This window comes from Monomorium pharaonis, chromosome 7, assembly GCF_013373865.1.
Source record: "Monomorium pharaonis isolate MP-MQ-018 chromosome 7, ASM1337386v2, whole genome shotgun sequence".
In the NCBI taxonomy this organism is placed as follows: Eukaryota; Metazoa; Arthropoda; class Insecta; order Hymenoptera; family Formicidae; genus Monomorium; species Monomorium pharaonis.
In genome coordinates, this window is record NC_050473.1 from 272,982 (window position 1) to 296,531 (window position 23,550).

Consider the following 23,550-nt stretch of genomic DNA (forward strand, 5'->3'; position numbering starts at 1 on the left):
AATTTCGGAGCGGAGGGACTTCGGTCGGCGCTTTAATTAATAAACTGTAAACGGTTAGTTACAGTTTTCTGAAAATCTCTCGGCGACGAAGGAAAGTCATTATCACGAGCTGCCGATCGCCGCTCGTCGCGATCGAATCACCGAGGTTATTTACTTAACACGATATAATATATTATCTTAAATCGAATGTAATAATTAAGCAGCAACCGTTCACAGAGTGAATCGAGTTAGATAATAATTTAATTTAATTGCCAATACGGTACACGTTGCCCAAAACACGTTCCTAATTGAAATCCCGTAGAAAAGTGGAGTGAAAGATACAAAGCCAAGTGCGGCGCACTCGGTTAATTCCCTTGATATAATCTGAACGTGAGGAGAAACGATATTCGTGAGGGATAAATTCATTTCCCGCGGACGCACACACACACACATATAGGCCTGACACCATTCTTGAAAGTACGCGAAATGCTGCAATTTCTCGCCTGTATATTTGCTTACTCTACCCCCGGGCTAATAATCGCGGAAGCATTTATTGTACGAACGAACGGAACGATTTCGTTTTCTAAAATCACGCCAAGGAAGGGAAAAGGAAAGGCGACGACGGGGAGGTGATAAAAAGCGCCCATAAATTTCGCACTCGATCAGAACGGCACCGTTTTTCCCATCACGATCCCGTCATTTCGATGCCGTTGATGTTGTCATAGCTCTCGTGACTCCGGAATATCCAGCATATCCATCGCGCCACGTCGCCTCGCCGCGTTCTCGTTGCTTCTCATGTATTGTTGTTACAAGTGTAATGAGACGGTGCGCGCCTCGCAGATGAACGTATTGTAATATTTTATACTGAAAAACTGAAATTCGGAACCGGGTAAAAATATCGGGGGCGTCGTCGTTTGCGAGTCGTGCACCTGTACTTCCTTCCTCGCTCAACGAAACGTCCGAGGTTCCTCGTCCCGAAGGCGATCGCGGCTCGATTTGCCAACGTGACGAACGGATATCGCGTCACGGGGATAATTCACAAGATTGGAGAATTTTTCGAGGTCCCGGGCGCTGTAGCTGGCGTTGAAGCAGATGGACTTTCAGAAACTCGGCTTCTCTCCTCGTTCGCAATTTGGCCTCTCGCGGATATTTCTGCATCGGCCGACGCACCATTCTCATCTGCAAACATCAATGGCACGTTGTACTCGGGCTATTAAACATTAAAATCGTATTTATGCGATTTCGGTTCATTTTATTTCCGATTGGATCTGCGTGTCCCTTCATTACATCGTACACCGAGAGAAGAAAATAGTTGCAGCAATTAACCAGATATTTTTGACTTAATTTTTAATTTTATTTTATTTTATATTGCAGTCGCAAATATCGCACATTTTTTCTTAATGTATAGAGCTTTGAATTTCTTTCTCTATTCTACATCGCTTTCTAAATTATTTCTCCCTTTCATTTTCTTACGTTTCTCTTATTTTGCTTTAACATAACGCGATCTAAAGTGACACCATCGGAATCATTCTTACACAAATCATCCGTTGCGAGATCGGCGATTCTTGATTTGGATCCTCGCTCGTGGCTCGATTGCGGCTCGTTTCGTTCTGGATAGTCGTGAATCACATACCACGGTTTCCATTCGTAGTCCTATATGGTTCGAATATAATGGAATAAACTCAATTGCCATACCAATTCTATCCACCGAAAGAGTACTACGCTTGAAAGGTAATCGTACTCACGTCGTAATAATTGTCCATTTCTTTGTTGCGAGTACTCGTTGAAGCAGTATTTGTCTTTTCCGTCATCGGGAAATTTACATGATCGTTGGACGAGTCATGGAAATGATACGTCTTGGTGTTTTCTGTCCCGATAATCTTGGAATTATTTGTATAATTAGCAATTTTATCGTCTACAATTGTCGAGGTATCCGTTTTTGATTCTCCGGTATCTAGAACAGTAATTATATAATGGTAATTATTCAGTAGATTAGAAAAATATATGTATATTTTAAATAATTAATTCTAATAAATCTGGGTTAAATAAAATTAAATAATTATACAGAATGTAAAATATACAGTTATTAATTTTAAATAGTATTTTAATGGTAAATAAGCGTCATTAAAAATCTTTTCATAATTTACAGTCAATAAAAAATTCTATTCTTTAATTAATTTAAGTATATAGTCGCGCTATCTGTTGTGTATTGCGGAACAGCATAAGGTATTTGTATGATCGACAAAAAAATGTTTTACATCGAAGTGAAAGGCTTCTAAGAATCCTCATATATATACATGTTAATTAGCTTATAAATATTTTGTACAAATGGCTCATGTTAAACGAAAAGAAAATGTATTTCTAGGTCTTTCTGTGGACCAATTTTGAGGTCCAATTTCTCAGATGTTTATTTTTTATTATGTTGCAAAAACATTAATTATTACAAAATACAAAACAGTATTATAAAAACTGCTATTTGAAAAAGCACTTTGTAATTTACATTTATATTTATATTTTTAAAGTTTTATTTTTAGCTTTTGTTCAAGAAATATTATTCAAAGGCAAAATAGTATATGCCTACCCTTTTTCAAGGATAGGCATATATTTAAAAAACGAAAATTGCAAAAAATAATTTTTGTAGACCTTTTATCAAGAATAGGTATATATTTAAAAAACGAAAATTGCAGAAAATAATTTTTATAGAAGAAAAGTAAACTTTAAATTCTATTACTTATCTTGAGGTTTTATGATAATGGCCATTTCAATTCAAATTTTTGAGTTTTTACGATTATTTATTGATCAGAGTATAGTTTCTACTAACGCAAATACCTGCGGCTGCCACTTCTGGCAGAGGCATTAAAGTCGCCTTGTTAAAAAGGTCAGTGAAGAATGCGTCGGTAAAGAATGGTAGAAATTTTCTCCTCGCGTCTTCGACAACGATCACCGGCTCGTACGGCGGCAATAAAATCCTGTACGGTTCTTGCGGCGCGTGATAGCTCCATCCGTCTTCGTCCTTCGCTTTCAACGTATGATACGGATCGTTCCTTATCCAGATCGGGTAACCTTGCAAGAAGTTAACGTCCCGCATGGGAAGGGGCAACGCGTCGGTCGCTATGTAGATTTCCCTCGGCGCTTCTGGCCTCTCCATGTCGCGCGACATAGTTGACTCGGTTTTTCCATCGTTGAACAAAGTTGCCGGGGAAGTTGAGCTCTTAAGTGAGTCGAAAAATTTTGGAGTGATGCACAAAACTTAATTTAGACGTTTAAGTAATTTATTACGGAACCAATATTCAATTAATACCTGGAAAACTTTGTCTCCGTCTGTTGCCGAAGGTTTATTGTTATTCAATCGAGATCGAGGATAAAGCTGCGTCATATATGGCTTGCTCGTTGATGAGCCTAAAGGTTCTGCGATTAAATTTGATTCCGTTGTTGCGATCCGCCGATGAGTCGGCGAAACTTCCGTCCTATGCTTTCTGTACAAAGAAACGAATCATCCTTCGAGTAATTTTTTAAATTGTTATCTGACATTTCTTTAAGATATTTTATTATTTATTATTTCCTATTTAATAGGAAATCCTCCAACTTACGCAGGAGTTGTATGACGTGTATTTTGTCTCCGCGTTGAAGTCACCGGCAAAGTCGTCTGAAAACATGAACGCGTCTTTCAATTTCGGTACTCGAATTCCCTTACATAATCGCCAGTCGTTCAGGTGAGAAAATCCTCCACCTTCTTTCCTGCGATTGGATAATTTGTCCGCGTGTCTGTTTTTCTTTCCAACTCCCTATCGGTTTGCACCAAGGCCCTTCTGGCTGGGGATTGCTCGACGACCTACATTTGTTTCTATCAGAATCTCTTAGTTTATTTTTAATGAAGTCTCATGAGTTCCAACGATCGGAAAAATCGTAGTCGGAACACGAGGGGAAAATAAGTTAATTCGCCTCAATTTTGCTCTTTAAAATCGACAGCAAATCTTACTCTTCTTAGCGATGCATTAAGTTATGAAGAAAATACCTCATTGTTCGCGTCGCGTTTAGCCGACGAGACTGAAGACGCGCGGCACGATCGCTCGATGGTGCAATTAAAACCTTTACACGAATTTAAAATCCGCACCACGCACTTTTGCTCCCGTGGGCACATCCAGCCGTAGCAATACTTGCTAATTAGCTCGTCTTCTACGGGGATAAAGAAATGATGTCGACTCAAACTTATCCTCGCAAACGCGCGAACGTAATTTTAACATTTTATCATTGTTTTACCGACGGTGAGCGTACAATCGGGCGTATGCGTACACCACAAATCGAGACAATTGCCTTCTGGTCTTCGCAAAAAGCACTCGTATTCCGAGGTGCAATTCAAACTTTTGCACTTGTCGAACCAAGTCTGTACGTCTGCAAATAATATTTCTTCATTACGTAAAAAATGGTTACTAAAATGGTTATTAAAAAATTTCATAACATGTGTGAATTTATAGATCGAGTATTTTAAAATTTATTTATTGACTTAAAGTTAATACTAATAATTGATATTAATATTTAACATATGTTAACTAATAATTAATGTTTCAATATATTTTACAATATTAATTTAAATAACCTTAAACGCGTGAAAGTTTGCAAGAAAATACGTAAAGACATTGAATAAAGAATTAATTAAATTAATCATTCTGTTTTTAATTCACGTGACCTTCCGCATTTCTGCAGCTTCTGATGAGTTTACAGGGTGGATTGACACAATATGTTTCCCGCAAGATGCAACGTTCCCCTGACGGGCATTCAAAGCCGGCGCAGGAAGCTGCGCCCTCGTAATATTCCTTTTCCGATACGCAGCGCGCTAATTGCTGCTTGCATTCTGAGAAAGTTTTGAAGATCAGTACGTTATTTGCATAAAAAAAAATATATATACACTTAATCCGTTAATATGCGTTAATTACTATTACCATCCCAATTACATCCTCGGACTTTAATGACACACATATGCCCTTTGTTGCAACGAACGGTATCGCACGTTGGAGGTCCTTTTAACAATTCTAAAAGTAAGCAAATTTTGCACTAAAGCATACGTGGATAAATTTAATATGTCGCGTAATTGACATAGTATTTTCAAATAATTAAAAATATATCGACAAAAGAGAAGAAATCATAAGATGTTGAAGTGTGAAAAAGATAAACTCTCCCCGAGAGGATGAAGCCGATGCGCGGGCACGTTTTACCCGAACTTCACCTTTCCTCGACTTGGAACAGAACAACATCCCGGGACAGGGTGGATCTCTGCACCAAAACCGCCGTTTCACGCATTGACTGCCGTTCTCGCAGCGCAAATTAGCGCATCCCTCCGAATAATCGTTTCCCGATTCTCCTGACGCGCAAAAATTATAAATTTTTTTTCATCGAAAGAAAAAAGCCAAGCGCTACGAAGTTTCGCGGAATTCAAGACTGAACTTACCGCTCGCGGAAAGCCACTCGGAAAATAGGAGGAAGAGAAGCGACGTTAAGTTGCACATAAAAATGTATTTGCGCCGCATGGCGACAGCACCGATCGCTTACTTCAATTGCACGGTGCACCTGTGCCGGCACGGCTATAGACGTAATGGACGTGTAATATAAACGCGATTGTAACGAGAGACCCCGCGGTGGAAAAGCGTATTGTCAATACGGCAGTTGTCGCTAACGTTACGTCTCATTGAACGCTATTGCCACTGCTGTACGGTGCAAAAGAGAGACATTGCTTGAAACACGGACGTTCTAATAAGTCTGTGGCTTTATTTTTGCAGACGTGTTTTTGAACAACTCAGGCGTCCGCACAGCGTGAACTCTTGAGGCAAAGTCTCGCGAATTAATTGACACTTTTACTTCATCAAACTCTTGCCTTTTCGATGGCGTATAGTATCTTTTATAGATCACACGATCTATTAAAGAGATAAGACGCTATACACAGTCTGGTCGTATAACAAAACACTCTTTGTGCAGAAACAAGGTTTCGCATTAAATATCACATTTAATATCGAGAGACAATAACGAATTAATGATTTAATCTAAATATTTCCAAGAAACATAAAAACGGAGACAAGAATAATAGCAACGGCATCTTATCGATGATACATCACTAGGAATTTTGAGGAGAATATTAAATATTTATCATAGAGATATTTTGTATTGTCTATCGTACGTTGCCACTTTTTCTAACAGCCGTTTCGCCGTTTGTTTTTGTTTATGTCCACGCGATCGATATTGTACATACAACTTGTATGTAACTCACGTACGTAGGTTTACGATCGATGGCCGTCTGCCTCTCCGTTTGTTATTTCGCTCTCTCGGAAATTGACGTGATGTTATAATTTTGTCAAACGCATCGACACTGTTATAATCTTTGACGGGCGAATAAATTGAATTCCGTTATTTAAAACAAAATGACGTTTTATTTACATGCGAACACGCTGTCACGACGCTCGCATGTTATCTATAAAATTTCTTCGACACAATTAATTTACGTTTAAATGAATATTAATTAAATTATTGATTATTGAGTAAAATATCGTAATATTCTATGTAAGTTTAATTAAAAAAATTACATTATGCATTTCAACTTATATACTTATTATTTCAACACTATATCACGCTTGGTTATCGCAGTATTGTGGTGTATTAACAATGTATAATCTATATAATATAGATTTGTAACGTAATATAAAATTAATATTATAAGTCTTGTAAAATTACATCAAAAAAGCAATTCTTTATATTAAAAAGAGAATTCTTGACTATTAAACAGTCCTTTTGTGTTCCATGGAGAATCAGCCTCGTTCCTACATGAAAATTCGCCTACGGGCCAATAAAACTATTAATTTTCTACTGGCGATTTTCTATCCGCGCTCTTCAATTGCAGCTGCAGCAGTCCGGCGAGCGCGCTGGTGAAACCAGCGTTGTAGTCCAGCGTGACCTCCGTATAGGCGTACTCCTCGCGGTAATCTTTAAACAAATCCATCTCGTCCGGTCCGGAGACTAAAGCGCCGTAGAGGATCTGCGGATTCGGCGCGTTCTTGCTGAATTCCTGCCACCCGCAGGGCGCCGGTCTATCGGGGCAGGAAGACGCGGCGTGGTGCGGCTGCCTCGGTGAATTCCTGCCGTAACCGACCACGTAACTTCTCCCTGAAAAATTGTATGAAAAACTGTTCACGCGGCAAACGAAAATGAGAAGGAAAGACAAACGTTCACTCAAAATTCGTTAAAAAACGATAAAAGTTTGTCATCATTATAATTGTGCATCGATTAACTTATTAATTGTCAGATAATTTTATGCTGCGCTTTTAAAGACTTAAAAGTGTTTAATGATTAATCAACGATATGGTGATTAATAATACAGAAAGCTAAAAGAATAAAAAGAAAGAAAAATGTAGTGATGTAAGTTTCATTTTTCTTTAGATATTTTTGGACTCAGGTCCTCACCCGCTCCGCCCAGCATGTAGTCAATTTGTTCCTTGGCGAATTGCCGGTATTCCTGCGAGTCGCCGATTTCCGGGGTGTCCGCCGCTACCAGGCAGACGAAGGCCACGTTAGCGGCGTGGCCAAGAGTACCTGTCTTGTCGATGAACAGAAGGCCCTTCAGCGTGCGTTTTTGCTGCCGCACCGAGAAGTCGCAGAACGCGCGGGTGGCGTTCTGGTACTCGGACAGTCCCGTCAATTCGGCCAGCAGCACCTGTAAGAAACAAGAAGAAAGTACTCCAACTAAAAATACAATGCAGAAAAAACAAAGCTGACATTGCTGTAAATATCGAGAAATTCTGTTATTTGCCTCAACAATTCGAATTCGTTGAAGAAAGGCGACTTTTCCACACAAATCCTAGTAGCGTGAAACATTAGCGCAATATTGGTAAGGTAAATGCAACATCTATTGATCTAATATTGTAAAGTAAACGCTTCATCTTATTTTACCAATTTGTCTGAGCAGCAATATTGATTCAGTATTGATTGAACATTACATTAATGTTAGATTACTCAATTTTTATATTAATTGCATCTTAATTTGGAAATATTTTAACCAATATTTTACGACCAACATTGACGTTACATTGTTTAGTCAATATTAGCCAACATATTATATTTTGTTACCAGAGAATAAGTTACTTATTTTAATTATTAAGGGAGTTCCTCTGCTCAGGCCCGACACAACAAATGGCACAGGGATTCAAGTAAAGAAAAATATTTAAATGACCATTTTGTTGCCTTCTTTTCTTTTGCTGTTATACGTGGTCTGAATTTAATAATGGTAAATATAAAACAAAATTCAGCTATAAAGTACTACCTTTATTACTGAAATAATTTTTTTTTTAATTGAAACTAAACATTTTTTATTATACCACCCTTAGATATCTAAATACAACAATTTGAAATTCATGTTATATCACTAGCACACATTTACCACACTTACGTGCTGTATTACTTCTGTTATTGTAATTTTTTTTTATCTTATTAATTATTTCACTCAAACGAGCAAGTGCTTCGTTTCAAAAATTTAACAGTACTTTTCTGGACAACTAAGATGTATCGTTGTGAAGTTTCACTAACATCTGTTCATTACTTCTACGTTTAATACGACAATAAAAACTGAAAAATCCTGAAAATTCATCGATTCCCATAAGAGCCCATGTTAATACAATATTTAATATCTAAATAACTAGCTAGTTCGTGAAAATCTGTTCATTTTGATTCAGCGGAACTCCCTCGAAGTCGTGCCAGATAAAAAAAAAATGCATTATAAAGTTTTACCTGGATCCCGGCGACCTTTTTGTTGTAGAAGAATGCGTTCGGTCGCTCCTTGAGATGGAAATGCTGATAGTGATGTACCGCGTCCTCGAAGTACCTCACGTCCCCGGTCGCCTTGAAGAGCCAGATCGCAGCCCACGCCAGCTCGTCGCCGTAATCCGTGCTCTCGTAGTACCGCTCGGCGCCGCGTATCGCCTCGTGATAAAGCCCACGGTAAACGTCGGCGAATCTGTACAGGCCCTTCGCGTGCTCGAGACACTTGGCGCTGTACTCGGGATCGACGTCGCTGAAGACGATGCTCGTGGCCGCGAGGGCCGCGGCCGTTTCGCCGGCGAGATCGGAACCTGCGGGCGGATCAAGCAGGAATATACACCACACGCATGTAACGTACAATTACAAATGTCGCGAAAGAAGAACGAAGAAAGAAGTCGAACAAATTCAAAATGTAGAAAAGTAGAATCGATATTTTACTTCGTAAAAAAAAGAAAAATACTAATGTATTCCTTCGGTTTTCTTTCCTTCTAACAAATTTAACTTTCGTTTAACAAAGAAATGTGATTTGAAAAGAGAGGCATATTGAGACTACCGGGGTGTTCGGCATCAATCTTGTAAGTTGGCCTGGTGGTGTTCAGCTTCTCGGGTCTTCCCCAAAACATATGGTCGACGGGAAAATCGCCCACTTGCCCGTACAGAACGTTCTCGCTTACGTGACACTTGATGAAGTAATCGGTGGACCATTTGATAGCACTACGAACTTCGTCGAGCTGACCGGCGGCGTCGTAAGCCTCCGGCCAATTGACCGCTCCCCAGGCCAAGAGCGTCGTCGTGAAAGCCATCGTGAAGCCGAACTTAACGAAGTCACCAGCTGATAGAATAAAGGCGATTAAGTTTTACGATATATTTACAATAAATAAACTAATAATCCCGCTCTTGTTTTCTAGATTTGAATAACTTTATCGTAAAATTGGTTGAATTAAACGGATCTTTCTCTCTTTTTAAACGTAATACCGATTTACCATCGTAGTATCCTCCAGTTAGGTCCTCGCCGTTCGAGCCGCGATCGCACAGCGCGGAGTCGCCGCGCCACGAAATTCTGTTGTTCTTCGGCAGCTTTCCAGACCGCTGCGCTTCGTAAAACAATAGCGAGAGCTCGAGAACTTGGGCGTAATCGCTCACGTTCTCGGCTGCCTTCACGTTTTCCGTCGGGACAGCGTTTATCTCGCGCGTCGACGCGGTGATCAATAATGCCGGCAGAATCTGTCGATAAATCGGCACATTAACGGACGTTTATCGTGATCGTTGGCAGGGCCGAACACTCAGCCGGGGAGCGCGCATAATGATCTTTCGGTGCACGTGTACTGGACGAACGAGCGCAATGTAGGACAATGTCGTGTAGAGTCTTAAATTTTGCATGTAGACTACAGTCTCATAACATAATCCGCGTGTACGGTAATTTGCAATCAAGGTTTACGCTCAGGGGGGGAGGGAGAAGTAATGTCGGTTTCCAACTTTGTCAGTACTCGAAGATGGTGAATGAAATTTTGAAACAAGTTCTCAGCGTGAGACCCTGCATTTTTAATTCCGACTCAACAATAAAATTTTTGTTTTGAATTAGTTTTAGAATGACAATGTAAATGAATATTAAGAAGTACAGATATCGTCTTCAATAATCACTTGTTTTGCTCCGGAATTTGACAAGTTCTATTTTGAGATGACGGTCATTAAATTAATTTTATTAATTAAGATAATTGAACCCTAATTATTTCGCTAATCCTAATTAAGAATAATAATCAAATAGAACAACAAATATAAATATAAGAATTAGGAAAATATAATATGTACAAAGGGTTATCTTCTCTTCCTGTTCACAAACTCGAAGGATTCGACTTTGAGAGGAGAGAAAGAGATAGAGAGAGAGAGAGATTTTGTAAAATGGAATATTTTGCATGTATATTGCTATCATATGTCGTTCATTAGAAATCACAACGGTACAGAATGATAATACACGCCTTTGTTCTTCGCTTATGATATACCGATAATACAACGACATCACATGAATCGCTATGATAAATCCGCACGTCACGTACGGAGCTACGTGACGAACTTAAACGCGATTCATTTGCGAGCTCTTCGTTCATTTACAAGCCTTCATTAGGAATGAAATTCTCGCATTCTCGCGCAGCTGCGTCTACCGTGATTAAAGCAGAATGCATTTCATTTGCGAAATAAAAACAATTTCTACGTTGGTCGCGATAATCTAATCAGGATTCTACATTGAGAGAAGCATTTAGCATTTGTAATTATAATTGCATGGTAAAGTAATTATAAATTATAGTTAAATTGTTAATTTAATCATCGATAACCATTTTTATTTCTCTCAGTGTACGCGATGCGCGCTACATAATTATTTATTTTAGAAGGGGTTTTGTTCCGACAATTTCGAAGCGTAGAGAATATTCTATACTTTAATTACTATAAATAAATAAACTATTCTTCTAAAAGATAAAGATTTTGAAAAAGTACCGTGTTTATTTGATCTACATGTGCGTGCAATCGTTATTATAGTTTCAGCAAATTCCACGGCCGTTTTATTTAAATATATACTTCCATGGCATACCGGTCTCTCGAATTTCGTGAATTCGAGAGACCGGTATGCCATGTTTTAAAAGGAAGAAAGAAGCCGTGTTTGAAGCCGCGTTTGATCCCGCTTCCTCGTCGCCGAAGCGTTCTCCAGGTTTCCGAGAACCTCTCGGTTCGTCGGCCGTGTAATTCCTGTATGACAAACGCCAATAGCCTCGGCAAATATCGGCCTTATTGCAAACTCGTGAATTCCTCTATTCGCGTGAGAACTTCTCTCGCGGAATGTTTTTGAAGCAGCACCGTCCGAAGCGTCGTAGTCGATCTCGTCAGGTCCATGCGAATTGTTAGAATTTTCGGCAAAAACATCAGATAACGATGAAACCTTCAAAATGCTCGTGTTTGATAGTAAGTTTGATAGTCCGGAGAAATCACAAGATTCTTCTGTATAAAATTGTAATAAGAAAAGTTGATAAAGGCCCATTTAAAAGCCGTTGAAATGTAACAAAAATGGATTAAGAAATGTTTTATTATAATTCCATTCGTATAAAAATCAACGATATTAAAAATGGCATATCAAGGACAATCGAATGGAATCGTTGACACGTAAAAATACAATGTTAACGAATCCAGCAAAACTCCCGCTCTATTAAAAAGACAGAGATGTGGTAGCAACAATGATAAATAATGGAAATTAGAATCGCTGAAAAATGTCCCGGTCACTTTTGCGCCTTCTTACAATTTGTGGGATGTTTATTTCGTTTTGTCGCGAGTTTTCACGATCGCATTTCGTCGGCCGGACGTGGTGGCGCGACGTAATGCAAGTATAGATATGCAACAGGTAATCGCGAGTGACCATCAGGAGCCACCGGCCGGGAAAACTCACCGTGACGCACGTGACGAAGAGGTCGAGCTTCATTCTGCCTTCGGCGATGCCGTCGTCCCGGAAGCGATGCGACGACGCGCGCGTCGATCACGTCGATTCTGCTGAAAACCTCGTGCGTGCCCGTTACACCGCGACGCCGTCGTCGGCACGAATCGGCATAGCACACCTTCGCTACTCGGCAGCGTCAGAGATTTCGTTCGGTCTTCCCCAAAGCTGAAAGTAGATTTCGATTAGAAATTCGAAGACGTAGAGATATTCCGCCGAGGAATGCAATTCGCGCGCGATTCACCAGAGCCAAGAAGAAATTAATGTGAAAAGAATGTATAAAAGAGATGATCTATTCATTTTATCAAATGTAATGGTAAATACATGTACAGTGTTTTGCATAGCGGGCTGATCATTTCTTTGAGATCTCATAGATAGTACAAATAATAATAAATAAATGAAATATTTTTGCGCAAAAGAGCGCGAGAGAAACGGATCTATAAAATCAATCCTGACTGCATTATAAATAGTCTAGAATTACGATTGGAGATTGAAACCGGTATAATTCGACGACGTATGTGGATTGCCTTCTGCAAAATTTCACAATTGATCAGCCGGAAGAAAATGTTCTTCCTCGTTCGAAACCGTGAGAAACGCAGGGCCGCATTTTCGAAGTAAACGATAAAACTCGAACACTCACCGCGAATCGATCTGCCTCCAGTCGATCACGGGCTTAAATGTCGCCGACCGTCGGCATCGCGATCTCGAGGAGGACTCGCGCGGAAGACCGAGAGCGGACGGAGATTCTCGCGGGGATGCCCCGTGTCACTCAACGTCAAGAGGCCGAAGGCTGCCCTCTTCTACCATCGGTACTTTGTATGCCCAGGCACCGGCAGAATGTGCACAGGTTGCATGCCCAGTTCTCAACTCTCGTTCTACCGTCACTTCGATCGCTCGCACACTTAGTCCGGACTATCTCGCTCTACCACCTCTCCCTCGTCCGTCCACCACGCCGATCTCCTACAGTCGATCGTATGTACGCGGGGTTTATTAATGCGAATCACGCCGCTATCTCTGCGATTCGAGTGAGAGGTTCGGCCGAAGTGATATTCGCGCGCGTAAAGAAACGTGAGAAACGCCGAAATCTTCGATTTTGGAGAGGAATGATGTTACAGTTGAGAAGGAACAGTTCCAATTTTACAAGTGTATCATTAATTTTTTAATATATTTTAATATATATATATTTTTTAAGCAGCAATATAATTTAACGGCGATTGGATCCTTATTATCGTTTCGAGCCGCTTTCCGGTTTGTATCGTTTAGATACCTTTGACAAGGACCGGAAAACGCCCAGCTCGAAACGCCACGCTGTATTATTATTTTTAATAAAGCTGTGCCAGATTAGTCAAACGAATGATGGACGTTATTTAATCACCGATGACATAGAAGATATTACAGTACGAGTTAATATTAATATAATTTAATTTTAAACTGTATCAAATGAAATCTCAATTTTGACATTTTGAAGGTGGTAATGATTATTGATTTACCCCGCGTGCGCCGGAAAGTCGATAACTTATATTTATAACTGTATATATGCATGTTCATTATTGATATTCAAGAGTATCGATCCAGCTGCCAAGCTAGCGAAGACACACTTTGAAGAAATCATTTTGCAAACCGCACTTACACATATAATCGTTGAGTCAATGATAATCTACAAAGGCGTAAATATATCACTTACGCCTTAAATACAAGATTACTTTGCAATTCGAGATCGGTATTAAATGCATCGAATATTAACGTTGATACTATCATGCTCGAGAACTGCATAAATTATTAAGCCGCTACGCGCGCCGTTGTAGAATCATTTGTATCGAGACATAAAGATGAGAAAACCCAAAGGTCAACTAATACGCGAGCAATGTGCTTTCTTTATTAATAATGCAACAGCTCTTAAGTATCTCAGCAAATTGAAGTATAATTCTTAAGCTTTAAATATGTTAATTTTATAACTGGAAATCCGTTTACTATATATATATATATATATAGTATATAGTATATACGAATACGTAACATTTTATTGACATAGTATTATAATCGAGAACATTTCTTAATCGTGTGCGATTGGAATGTTAAAAATTTGAAACAAGTTAAAATGCCCAAATACTTGTCAAGAAGAGGCTGACCTTGCATTAAAATTAAGTGATTCTAAAGCATTCCAAATTCTTTATTACAATTTATTTTCTTCACTTGCGAGAATATTATTTCCAATTCGTTTAAATGGAAAGGGAAAGCAAGGAAAAAGCGTATGCCAATAACCAAGACGTTATTAACAAATTACACTTATTAGAAAAAAAGAAAATTGCAAAATATATATGAACGGTCGAACGTGAAGTCTCCGTAATTTGGTGAGTCTTATCCGTTTGAAAAGTAGTAATTTTCTCGATGGACACGCTCGGAAAACTCTTTTCAATCATGCATATTGCATATACACTATTGTATTAGCAAAAGAAATCAAACCTAATGTTATTCCGTGGGATTCGACTTACAAAATAGAAGTACTTTTCATGTTTTTAAAAACCTTTTTGTATAAACTATGAAAACAATTTTACTAAATTTAAATTTAAATAATTATACAAATAAGAAAAAGTAATAAACATTTTTTTGACGTATTTTATAAAGCTTAAGTACATTTTTAGGGTATTTAATTAATTTGTTACGTTATAGTATTTCTTAATATTTTTATGTTTATCACTATAATATCATCTTCATTACTAATGTTATGACTCTATCTATTTTTTGTTTATTTTTTTTCTTTTCATGAAATCCGTATTATATCGCAATAATAAGTATTATCCTGACGACTTCGTAATTATCAATCAATCATCAAACAAAAGACAACTTAATAAAGCACACTTTCATGTTTTATTTTCACAAATTATTCCTTTGCCGAGTCAATTGTCATAGACGAGAAATCAAATGTCAGTTTAGAGAGATTATTATTATACATGCATTATTAATTATTCTCTCTGGCATAAGCTAAGTAATTTATTGATCGCTGATTACAAAGAGCTTGATCGATTGATTTAATTAAATAATTTACTAACCGACTGATTGATGAGCCGCCTGACTGACTGACTGACTGACTTAGCCTGCTCAATGACGATCGCAAGTGACTAAAAGAATGAAGAAGTGGGGATGTGTCTACACGGGAAGAGAGAGGTGACTACTCGTCTCGCATATATGATGGCAGGACGAATATTCCCATACAGCAAAATATATCTGAGATATAATCAGATATCTTTGTGCTTACAATTGTAAATCAATTTGAAGATTTTATTTTCAGATTTATAGAATTCTGCAGAACATCATTACTTGATATCATGTATTGTCTATAAAAGGATATATGTGAAACATTTGCACATAATATAATTTGTATTACAGTTGAACTTTTTATTTTATTTAAGTTTGCTTTATATTTGTATTGAGATGTATTTCATAATTAATAAGATAATTTGTAATATATATCTTAAGATAAACTTCAAACTATAAATACAAAAATTTTAAACATAAAAATTAAAGATGAGATTAAACATAAAAATCAAACGTCACGTTTGAGATAAAATTATCATGTCTTTTTAGTATCTTGGCGATATCTCAGAAACATTCTTAAGATATCTTGACAGTGCTATACAACAGATATTCCGACATATAGGTATCTTCAAAGATATCTCTGTGATATATTTTGCTGTATGAGTTATATCACCATTGACGTCGCTGTTGTCGATATATCGCTCCCAGGAAATTTTTGTTAGACCATTCATCAAGGAAAATCGTATAAAGAGAGGGAGCAGAGCAGTATGACCCTAATGAAGATACCTGAATAATTGATGCTATGACAACAATTACTCTTATATACGTAAGATAATAGAGATTATATATCTAACGAAAAAATAGTTGCGGTAACCATATCATTAACTTTTATATATCAAACAGTTACGTTTTGAACAGTGCCTCCGAAAATAAATGCATTTTTAAACACTTATACTTTTTTTATGTAAATATAAACTGACAAAAGATATCAATTTTAGGAATTGGAATTACATATGAATTTTATTTTAATTAAAAAAAAAAGTTTTTTTTGTGAAAACTTTTACAGTACGATTGTTTTAAACTCAAAAATGCATTTTAGAAACGTTATTCGGTCTTTGACTTTCGAATTATTGAAACCCAGCGCCATGATTAAGCCAGGAAGCCCGAGTGAACGTAAATGGAAACTCGGGTAATTTCAGTGCAGCATGCAGTTTAACCGTTGCATACAGCTTTCACTGGATACGACATTCTTATCGAATCTTTCGTTTTCGTTTCACTTTACCGAATTAGCGATTGACGAACGGTGCTGCAATTGGCAAAGTTAAGGAACACATTTTTTTTTTTAAGTAATATTTTCTCACGTCTTACTGCAAGGTACTTCGAAATTTTATATTACAAAACGCTTCTTGCAACTTCTCGTTGGATTGTTGTAACAAGTAATCGCGTACAAATTACACTTTTCGTGCGTACTTTGTGACGAAACATCGTACTGTATGAGTCACTTCTACGGTACGCAAAGAATCTGGCTACTCGATGGATATTCGATATCGATTGAAGAGAATTTTCTCTTGTTTTTTTAGGGTTTATTTATAAATTTATATATACATACGCAATTTGCCTTTACGTACGCATACAATATTTGGATATAATTATATGTTTCATTCTGAAAGCTTTTATTTGCAACTTCTCGAAATAGGATGTCAATAAAAAAATATTTGAAGTATTGGAGAACATCACGCAGATGTTAGATACACATTTTTCATGAGTCACTTTTTCGCACGTTAGCGCAAACAGCGATTCAAACAAATGATGCGGACTATTAGGTACCGATTTTTTTTTTGTTGCTACATTTAAGGTGCGGTTTGCTTAATGCTCGCGGGCGTCATTTGTCTTTGTTTAATATTTGATGAGACAACAAGGATGAAATAATTCCAAGAGCACTGCGATCTTTAAGTAAAGCGCACCTTTATTCGTGAAATTGAGCACTGCTCGGTTTTCGAGCATTAATGAATATTTTAATAATGTGACTGTGTTAGAATATTTTAATAATGTGACAATAATAAACTTAATGTAATGTAACATGCATATAAAAGTGCAATATACTTGAACATACTATTTGACTAAATACGGTATCACAATTTTTATATTGAGAAATTCCTTTATAAAACTTTATTAAGTTTGGCAATAAATTTAATTATAATAATTCAAGGAAATAGAATCCAACTTTTATAATATTTTTTCATTTAGATTACATATAATAATTACCATTTTATTATATAAAAATTTCAAAATAAAGCATTAAAATTCGATTATCTTATGTATGTACTTCTCATTAAAAATACAATGGTATTATTCAAAGAGAAAATGGACGATAAAAAGAATAAAAATATCTGTATACAATATAAACTATGTTTCTTACATTCTTTGAAATTACGTTCTAATTAATTATAATCTTTCAATTACATCGCGTTTTCAATTATAAAGAATAAATAAAATATCATATAAAAAAAATGGTGACAAATGAAAAATACTATTAATGTTGGATTATCCCTGTCGTTTTTCCGGCAAAATTTTCAAAACTATTATGCTTCATAACTACGTTCGACGACGAGAGATCCGGTTATTTCGAAGAAATTCGATATCGTTCCGAACAAAAGTTTGCAATAACAGTTGCGGTCGTTTGAAAGAAAAATGTCTTAATTTCTCTACCGTAGACGGAGTTTATGATCGTTCGACGATGTTTACACGGACGAACGATCTGGTTAACTGCTGCCGTTGGCGGTGACTACGTCGAAATGGTTCCGGGCATCCGTTGAACGATTTAATCGATCGTCAGCTGCCGGAAGGATCCGTCGAGGCCGAACAGGTCGTCCTGCGTCTTTGGTTTACCTGGTCGCAAAGCCTCGTTAGTCTTCATAGCTTCCTGCTCCGCGAACCACGGCTTGTACTCCTCCAATTTCTTCATCCACATCTCTGGAGAAGAAAAAAAAAACGATTATTGGTCATAGAAATCGTCTTAACGTTGAAGATTTAATATGAAACGTTTTTTTGTTTATGCTCCACGATCCTTTCAAAGAAGAATTTTGAAATTGAAAGGCTCAAAAAGAGCCTTAAATGAAAATAAAGTTCCGTACTGTGTATATTCTCGATGGGGCCGGCGTCGCCGCCGTACTCGGTCGGCAGTATCTCCCGGGGCACATAATCGTACAGCGTCTTGATGTCGCTGTGCATGAAGATGCGATTGCGTATCTTCTCCTTCAGGAACGGTTTGACGAAATTGTGAATCGTGTCGACGAGCGGGCTGATGTTTATCACGTGCACCTCCTTCAGCTTCACCGGGTAGGCCTCTATCGCGCAGACCAGAAACTTCTTCACCAAGGCCGGCGTAAACTTGGCGAAATGCGTGGGCGTCGCGACGGAAGCGTCGAGGATGTAGACGTCGCCGGCCACCCCGTGCTCCTCCTCTTTTAGGCGAATGTCGCCGATCATGAACACCATCTTTAACAGTAACATCACGTCCCTGTTATTCTGACGTCGCGACACAAGATATGAAATATCGACGCGAAGTCGTTTTTATAAACGAGCAAAAATTATCAAATTACAGTAATAAAGCAACATAAAATCTCAAATGCGGTTGTAAAATGTCTTTCGTGAAGAAATAAGTTTTTAAAACGTCTTACGACGTTATTTTAACCTCTGGTCTTTGGTATTCAGAACACGATTGTAACAATGTTAAAGCGGTTTTTCGTCGTTTCATTTGTATCGTTCATTAAATGTAAAAGCATAGGAGAATAAAACAAACTAAGGAAGAGTAGAAATTATGAATCCATCAAGGTAATCAACGCATCTTTTTTAAGAATATTAAATACGAGTGTGCCGCAAATAAAATTGACTTTTTGTTTTCAGACGCAAAATTTTATTGGCGAATTTAAGGGGCGCACACGAGAGAATGTCACGTCAAATATTACTGCAATAATAACCATAGGCCATAAGAAGAAATTTCATAGAATTATACTATAGGTAGCGTAAATACTATTTCATTATTTGGTGAAATTTTATGTAAAACATAGTAAAAGTTTTTCTAATTTCTTCCTTGTTATTTATTAAATTTTCCCCGTGTAATTTTGCTGTCATACGATCGAAATAAACGGTATACCTTCATAGCTTCCGGTATATTGGGTGTCGGTATGTCCTTGTCCTTTCCTCGCATGACGATCACTCGGCATCCGTTCTTCGTCAAGCCCGGTAAAGGAGGTATATGTCTGCGAGAAGAGACGCGAGCAATTAACGTTTGCCTAATCCGTTTGCGCAAATTGCTTGCGGCGAATATATTATCACTTCGAATAACATCGAAACCCCAAACCACCGCCACACGTATGCTTACATGAGATTCGCTATTTCTTGCAGCGCCGGCCTCGTGATGTCGCGATTGGAAAAAAATTCGGGGACTATCGCACGCATCGTGAAATACATGTCCAGCTTTCGCTTGCACTTCTCCAAGGAGAACTTGCACCCGCGTAAAAACGTCATTATTCTTTGATCATCTGAAAAAAAAAAGGAGAATTAAATTATACTATGTTGAAAAAATTTATTTAAAGCCTATTGTAGACGTATATGATTTGTATTATTTGTGTCGAAATTTAAATTTTATTCTAAAAAAATATTTAAATTAATTAGAAGAGGATATTAATATGAATAGATTTTAGGTGTGCGATTTGTATAATTTGTGTTAAAATTCAGGATAGAATTTTATTTAAAAAAAGTTTGAAAGTAATTTAGGAGAGGACATTAAAATAAATGTATTTTAAATAAATATAAAAATGTCCGAAATGTAAATTTAGGAATAAAATTCTATCCTAAAATTTGATGCAAAAAATTTAATTGCCATTTTCACGATAATTATACAATTTTATGTGTTATTCAACAAATGTTTAATAAAAGTCGCATGTACCATTAAATTTAGGCAAATGCGGCGTCTTGGCGAGCCATTCTTTGATAATTTCGAGATCCTTTTCGCGCGTCGCTGGATTCTCATTCAGCTCCACGTGTATCTTCTTGGACATCTCTTCCGTAGGCTGAATCAGCAACATCTATGAATACAAAGATTGCATTAACGTCATAGGTAAACAAGCAAAGAAGTAAACTTGAGAATTCTTGGAATAAAAATTTATACATGTATAAATTTTTCTCTCTGACGTAAAAGTGTAAAATTAAATTAGTTGCGAAACAAATCGGACGCCATCCACGGCTATGCATAATGTCTATATGACTCGTTTTCGGTTGCACGTGTTACGCGCGTAATGTGCACTATACGGATTGCACAACGGTTAAGATACCCATCGTTCTTATGTCAGGAATTAATGCTGACCAAAGCGGCTTGCCCAACACGAACTTTCTCTAACTCGTCGCGGGTTCGTACGGAGAAGCCGAGAGAATGTTTCTTAATCTTTACCTCTCCCCGTTTCGGGAACGGCAGTATTGTTTCGAAATTCATTTTTTTACGACCTATTTAGTCGCACGTTAATCGAAAAAATTTGCACAGGCAACATTATTATAATTTGTTTAGGGATACAATCTCTTCGCCATTGAAAGTAATCACTTAGACCTCGAGAATAAAATTGTTTGGTAAAGAGAATAATAACTTGGAACTGGAAAAAGTAAAACAGTAAAAAATTTTGCAATCATCAATAACTACTTTCTAACGCAATCCTTTTCTTATTAGAACAATGGCGCAAGCGCTCTTAATTGCCGGACTATTGCTATCGTGATTATCTTCTCGTAAAACGCGGGAAAACCGACGAGCGTGAAGTCGGACTCGAAAAGGTGACAGGGACAAGATTTATAATCAACTCTGCAGTGTCGTTAAAAGATGCAACTTAAATAGAATAGAATAATTTGTTTTATAGTAAAAAGTAAGAAATATGTAGGAAAAGAAAAGAGAAAGAGAAACATGACTATTAATTAAACTTTAAAAATTTAAATTCTTTTTTGTAAGTTTAATGTTAAGTAATAAAAGTGCTACATCTTTCTACATCTTATATTCCATAAATTTTTTCTCACGTCTAAAAAATTAGATTGCTGTCCTTGGTAAAATTTGAAATTGACCAACACGATGGAGATAGATAGAAGTATCGTTGACTAATGTCGAAATTGGTTAACTCTTCACATTTAAAACTAATCTATCTCAATTTATTCTCATTAAAAAAAGCATATAATTAGTTTCTGAATATTACATAAAAACATTTTTTAATTCTTATTTCAGATTTAATGAGTTTAATTTTGTATTTAAATATTTGCGAGTGTGCAAAAGAATATCTAAAGAAAAAAGAAATTAAATTTATACATTTGAATATGTTTCCATAAATATAAAAAAAAAAAGGTTTTATTCGTAACTTTATCAATATTCAACGTTCTTAACCGGATGTATTAGTGGTGTAAAATAAATGAATGCATTATGTCTACTATATGAGCGAAGAAAGAAGAGCTATCAGAACAAATAATGGAAAAACTAAAGAAGAAAAAATGATTGATCGTAAATAACGAGAAACGTACGATCCTCTTCTTTCCTTTTTATTATATGTAAATTTGATCACAGTATTATTTAACAATTTTAATTTTATCCAGTGTGCAAGTAGAGAGAAATAATCTCTGAGCGTTTCCTAAATCGAGAAGAAATATGGTTTTTCACGTTTGCACGTGATATATAAATGAGACACAAACTTACCTTGATTGATGTTCGACGAAATTCGTGGACACAGGCGGACACTCAAAGTGTAAACGATCGCGACGACGATGACTTTCGGATTGTTGCGGAAAGAGAAATGAGCGGAGCGGCGAACTCCGAGAGAAGGCAAATGTATAACGGAGTGGGAACGATTACCTTGTGCATGGACCGGTTCTCTTTTATACCGTAGAGATGCCCCCCTCTCGTTTTGCCATCGTAGTGTACGATAGAAAGAAAATCTGATTGGCTAGCGATTTTGGGGGAAATTTTTCGCCAACAAATTCGCCGAACTCGCCGATTTTTTGGGAATAACCAGATGAGATTCGGTCTATATCCATAACATAAAAATTGCGCTCCGGGCAATATGGAGAAATATTAAGCAGAAAAGAATATACATTCACGTATTGCAAAATATCCAGTGACGGTAGGAAATAGTATAGATGAAAATTATTAGAATAACCAGGTATAGCCGCTGGAAATTTCAAAATATAGAATCGTTTATGTAGAATCATAATAAAATTATAGTAATTTTATGCGGAAAATTTAATGTAAAGAGTTTAATTCCTCTGCCACCGAAGGACAGATTGTTGCTGGTCAGCTTTCAATCTTGTTACACGAAGCGTACCTAATAGCAGATAATAATCTGTCTGGCTATATTTTTTTCATCTATCGATAATGCATAATCAATTGTATCAATCTTATATTTAGAATAATGTCAACACTTTTTATATAGGGCAGCCTCAAGCTTTTAAGGTATCAATTAAACCAACACAAGAGCAACTTTTTAATATATATAAAAAATTAATGTAATTGTGTGCATATTATTCCCCTCCTGTCTCTCTCTTTCTCTCTCTCTCTCTCTCTCTCTCTCTCTCTCTCTCTCTCTCTCTCTCTCTCTCTCTCTCGTGACTAGTGAATAAATAAAGTACTAATCAGCATAATTAACGTATTTTAATAACGTCTCCCGGGAAATAATGTTTCATATAAAAACACATATAAATATATATATATATATAAAGTTCAAAGATCAGAGACATACGGCGTATTTGTGAGTTTACTTACGCGTGGTACGCAATCACAATAATTTCGCAACTGAGAAACGGCGATAGCTAAACTTTAATATGATTTTAGAAATCCATGAAATTGTAACGCTTACATAACGCGAAAATCCTCGCCCGGTGAGCGCACCTGGCCGCTTTGGTGCGCACGTGCATTATCCTTCTTGCTCTAATAAACAACAAAATGCGAAACTTTCTTCGCGGAATCAATTCACGTGTCTTTGAGCGACTCGTACGGTGAGATAAGCAAAAAAAAATCATATATTACTCAGAAAACTTTTTTTCATCGTACCTTGTTATACATTATAAATTGTATACAAACGGAACGCGCATGTAAGACAATGGAATTGAGCGTAAATTAATATTATTACGACAAGTTCAGCGTTCTTTTTTCGCGCATGCAAAAAGTGTTTTACGTAAGTCAATTCGCTTCACGCCGTGTCATTAGGTCAGTCTTTAAGTTCTCTCGCGGTGCGATATTC

The 23,550-nt window shown here is 37.1% G+C and overlaps 3 protein-coding genes across 4 annotated transcripts; all 3 read right to left on the reverse strand.

Moving 5' to 3' along the window:
- Positions 1 to 222: 222 nt before the first annotated feature.
- Positions 223 to 5,342, reverse strand: LOC105831204 (the record flags this gene model as incomplete). Its single annotated transcript, XM_028191472.2, has 11 exons — positions 223 to 1,632; positions 1,725 to 1,933; positions 2,809 to 3,190; positions 3,281 to 3,455; positions 3,570 to 3,625; positions 3,710 to 3,811; positions 3,995 to 4,155; positions 4,240 to 4,371; positions 4,667 to 4,831; positions 4,920 to 5,009; positions 5,204 to 5,342. Coding segments are annotated over 11 exons (1,803 nt in total), but the record flags the coding sequence as incomplete, so codon positions are not given.
- Positions 5,343 to 6,378: 1,036 nt separating this feature from the next.
- LOC105831215 (endoglucanase E-4) lies at positions 6,379 to 15,716 on the reverse strand. 2 transcript variants are annotated; one of them, XM_012671201.3, is made up of 7 exons: positions 15,301 to 15,716; positions 12,206 to 12,418; positions 9,759 to 9,999; positions 9,329 to 9,607; positions 8,746 to 9,086; positions 7,426 to 7,675; positions 6,379 to 7,128 (listed from the first exon to the last, which is right to left on the reverse strand). In XM_012671201.3, the coding sequence occupies exons 2-7, from the start codon at positions 12,236 to 12,238 to the stop codon at positions 6,821 to 6,823; spliced, it is 1,452 nt and encodes a 483-aa protein (XP_012526655.1). In that variant the 5' UTR covers positions 12,239 to 12,418; positions 15,301 to 15,716; the 3' UTR covers positions 6,379 to 6,820. The 2 variants fall into 2 exon arrangements, with proteins under 2 accessions (XP_012526655.1, XP_012526654.1); XM_012671200.3 differs by lacking the exon at positions 15,301 to 15,716 and adding an exon at positions 12,891 to 14,709.
- A 1,208-nt stretch (positions 15,717 to 16,924) lies between these two features.
- On the reverse strand, positions 16,925 to 22,172 carry LOC105831213 (alpha-tocopherol transfer protein-like). The gene is made up of 6 exons (XM_012671196.3): positions 22,011 to 22,172; positions 20,238 to 20,376; positions 19,671 to 19,830; positions 19,443 to 19,548; positions 18,421 to 18,784; positions 16,925 to 18,259 (listed from the first exon to the last, which is right to left on the reverse strand). Exons 2-6 carry the CDS (start codon positions 20,374 to 20,376, stop codon positions 18,108 to 18,110), a joined length of 921 nt encoding a protein of 306 aa, XP_012526650.1. The 5' UTR covers positions 22,011 to 22,172; the 3' UTR covers positions 16,925 to 18,107.
- Between the last annotated feature and the right edge of the window lie 1,378 nt (positions 22,173 to 23,550).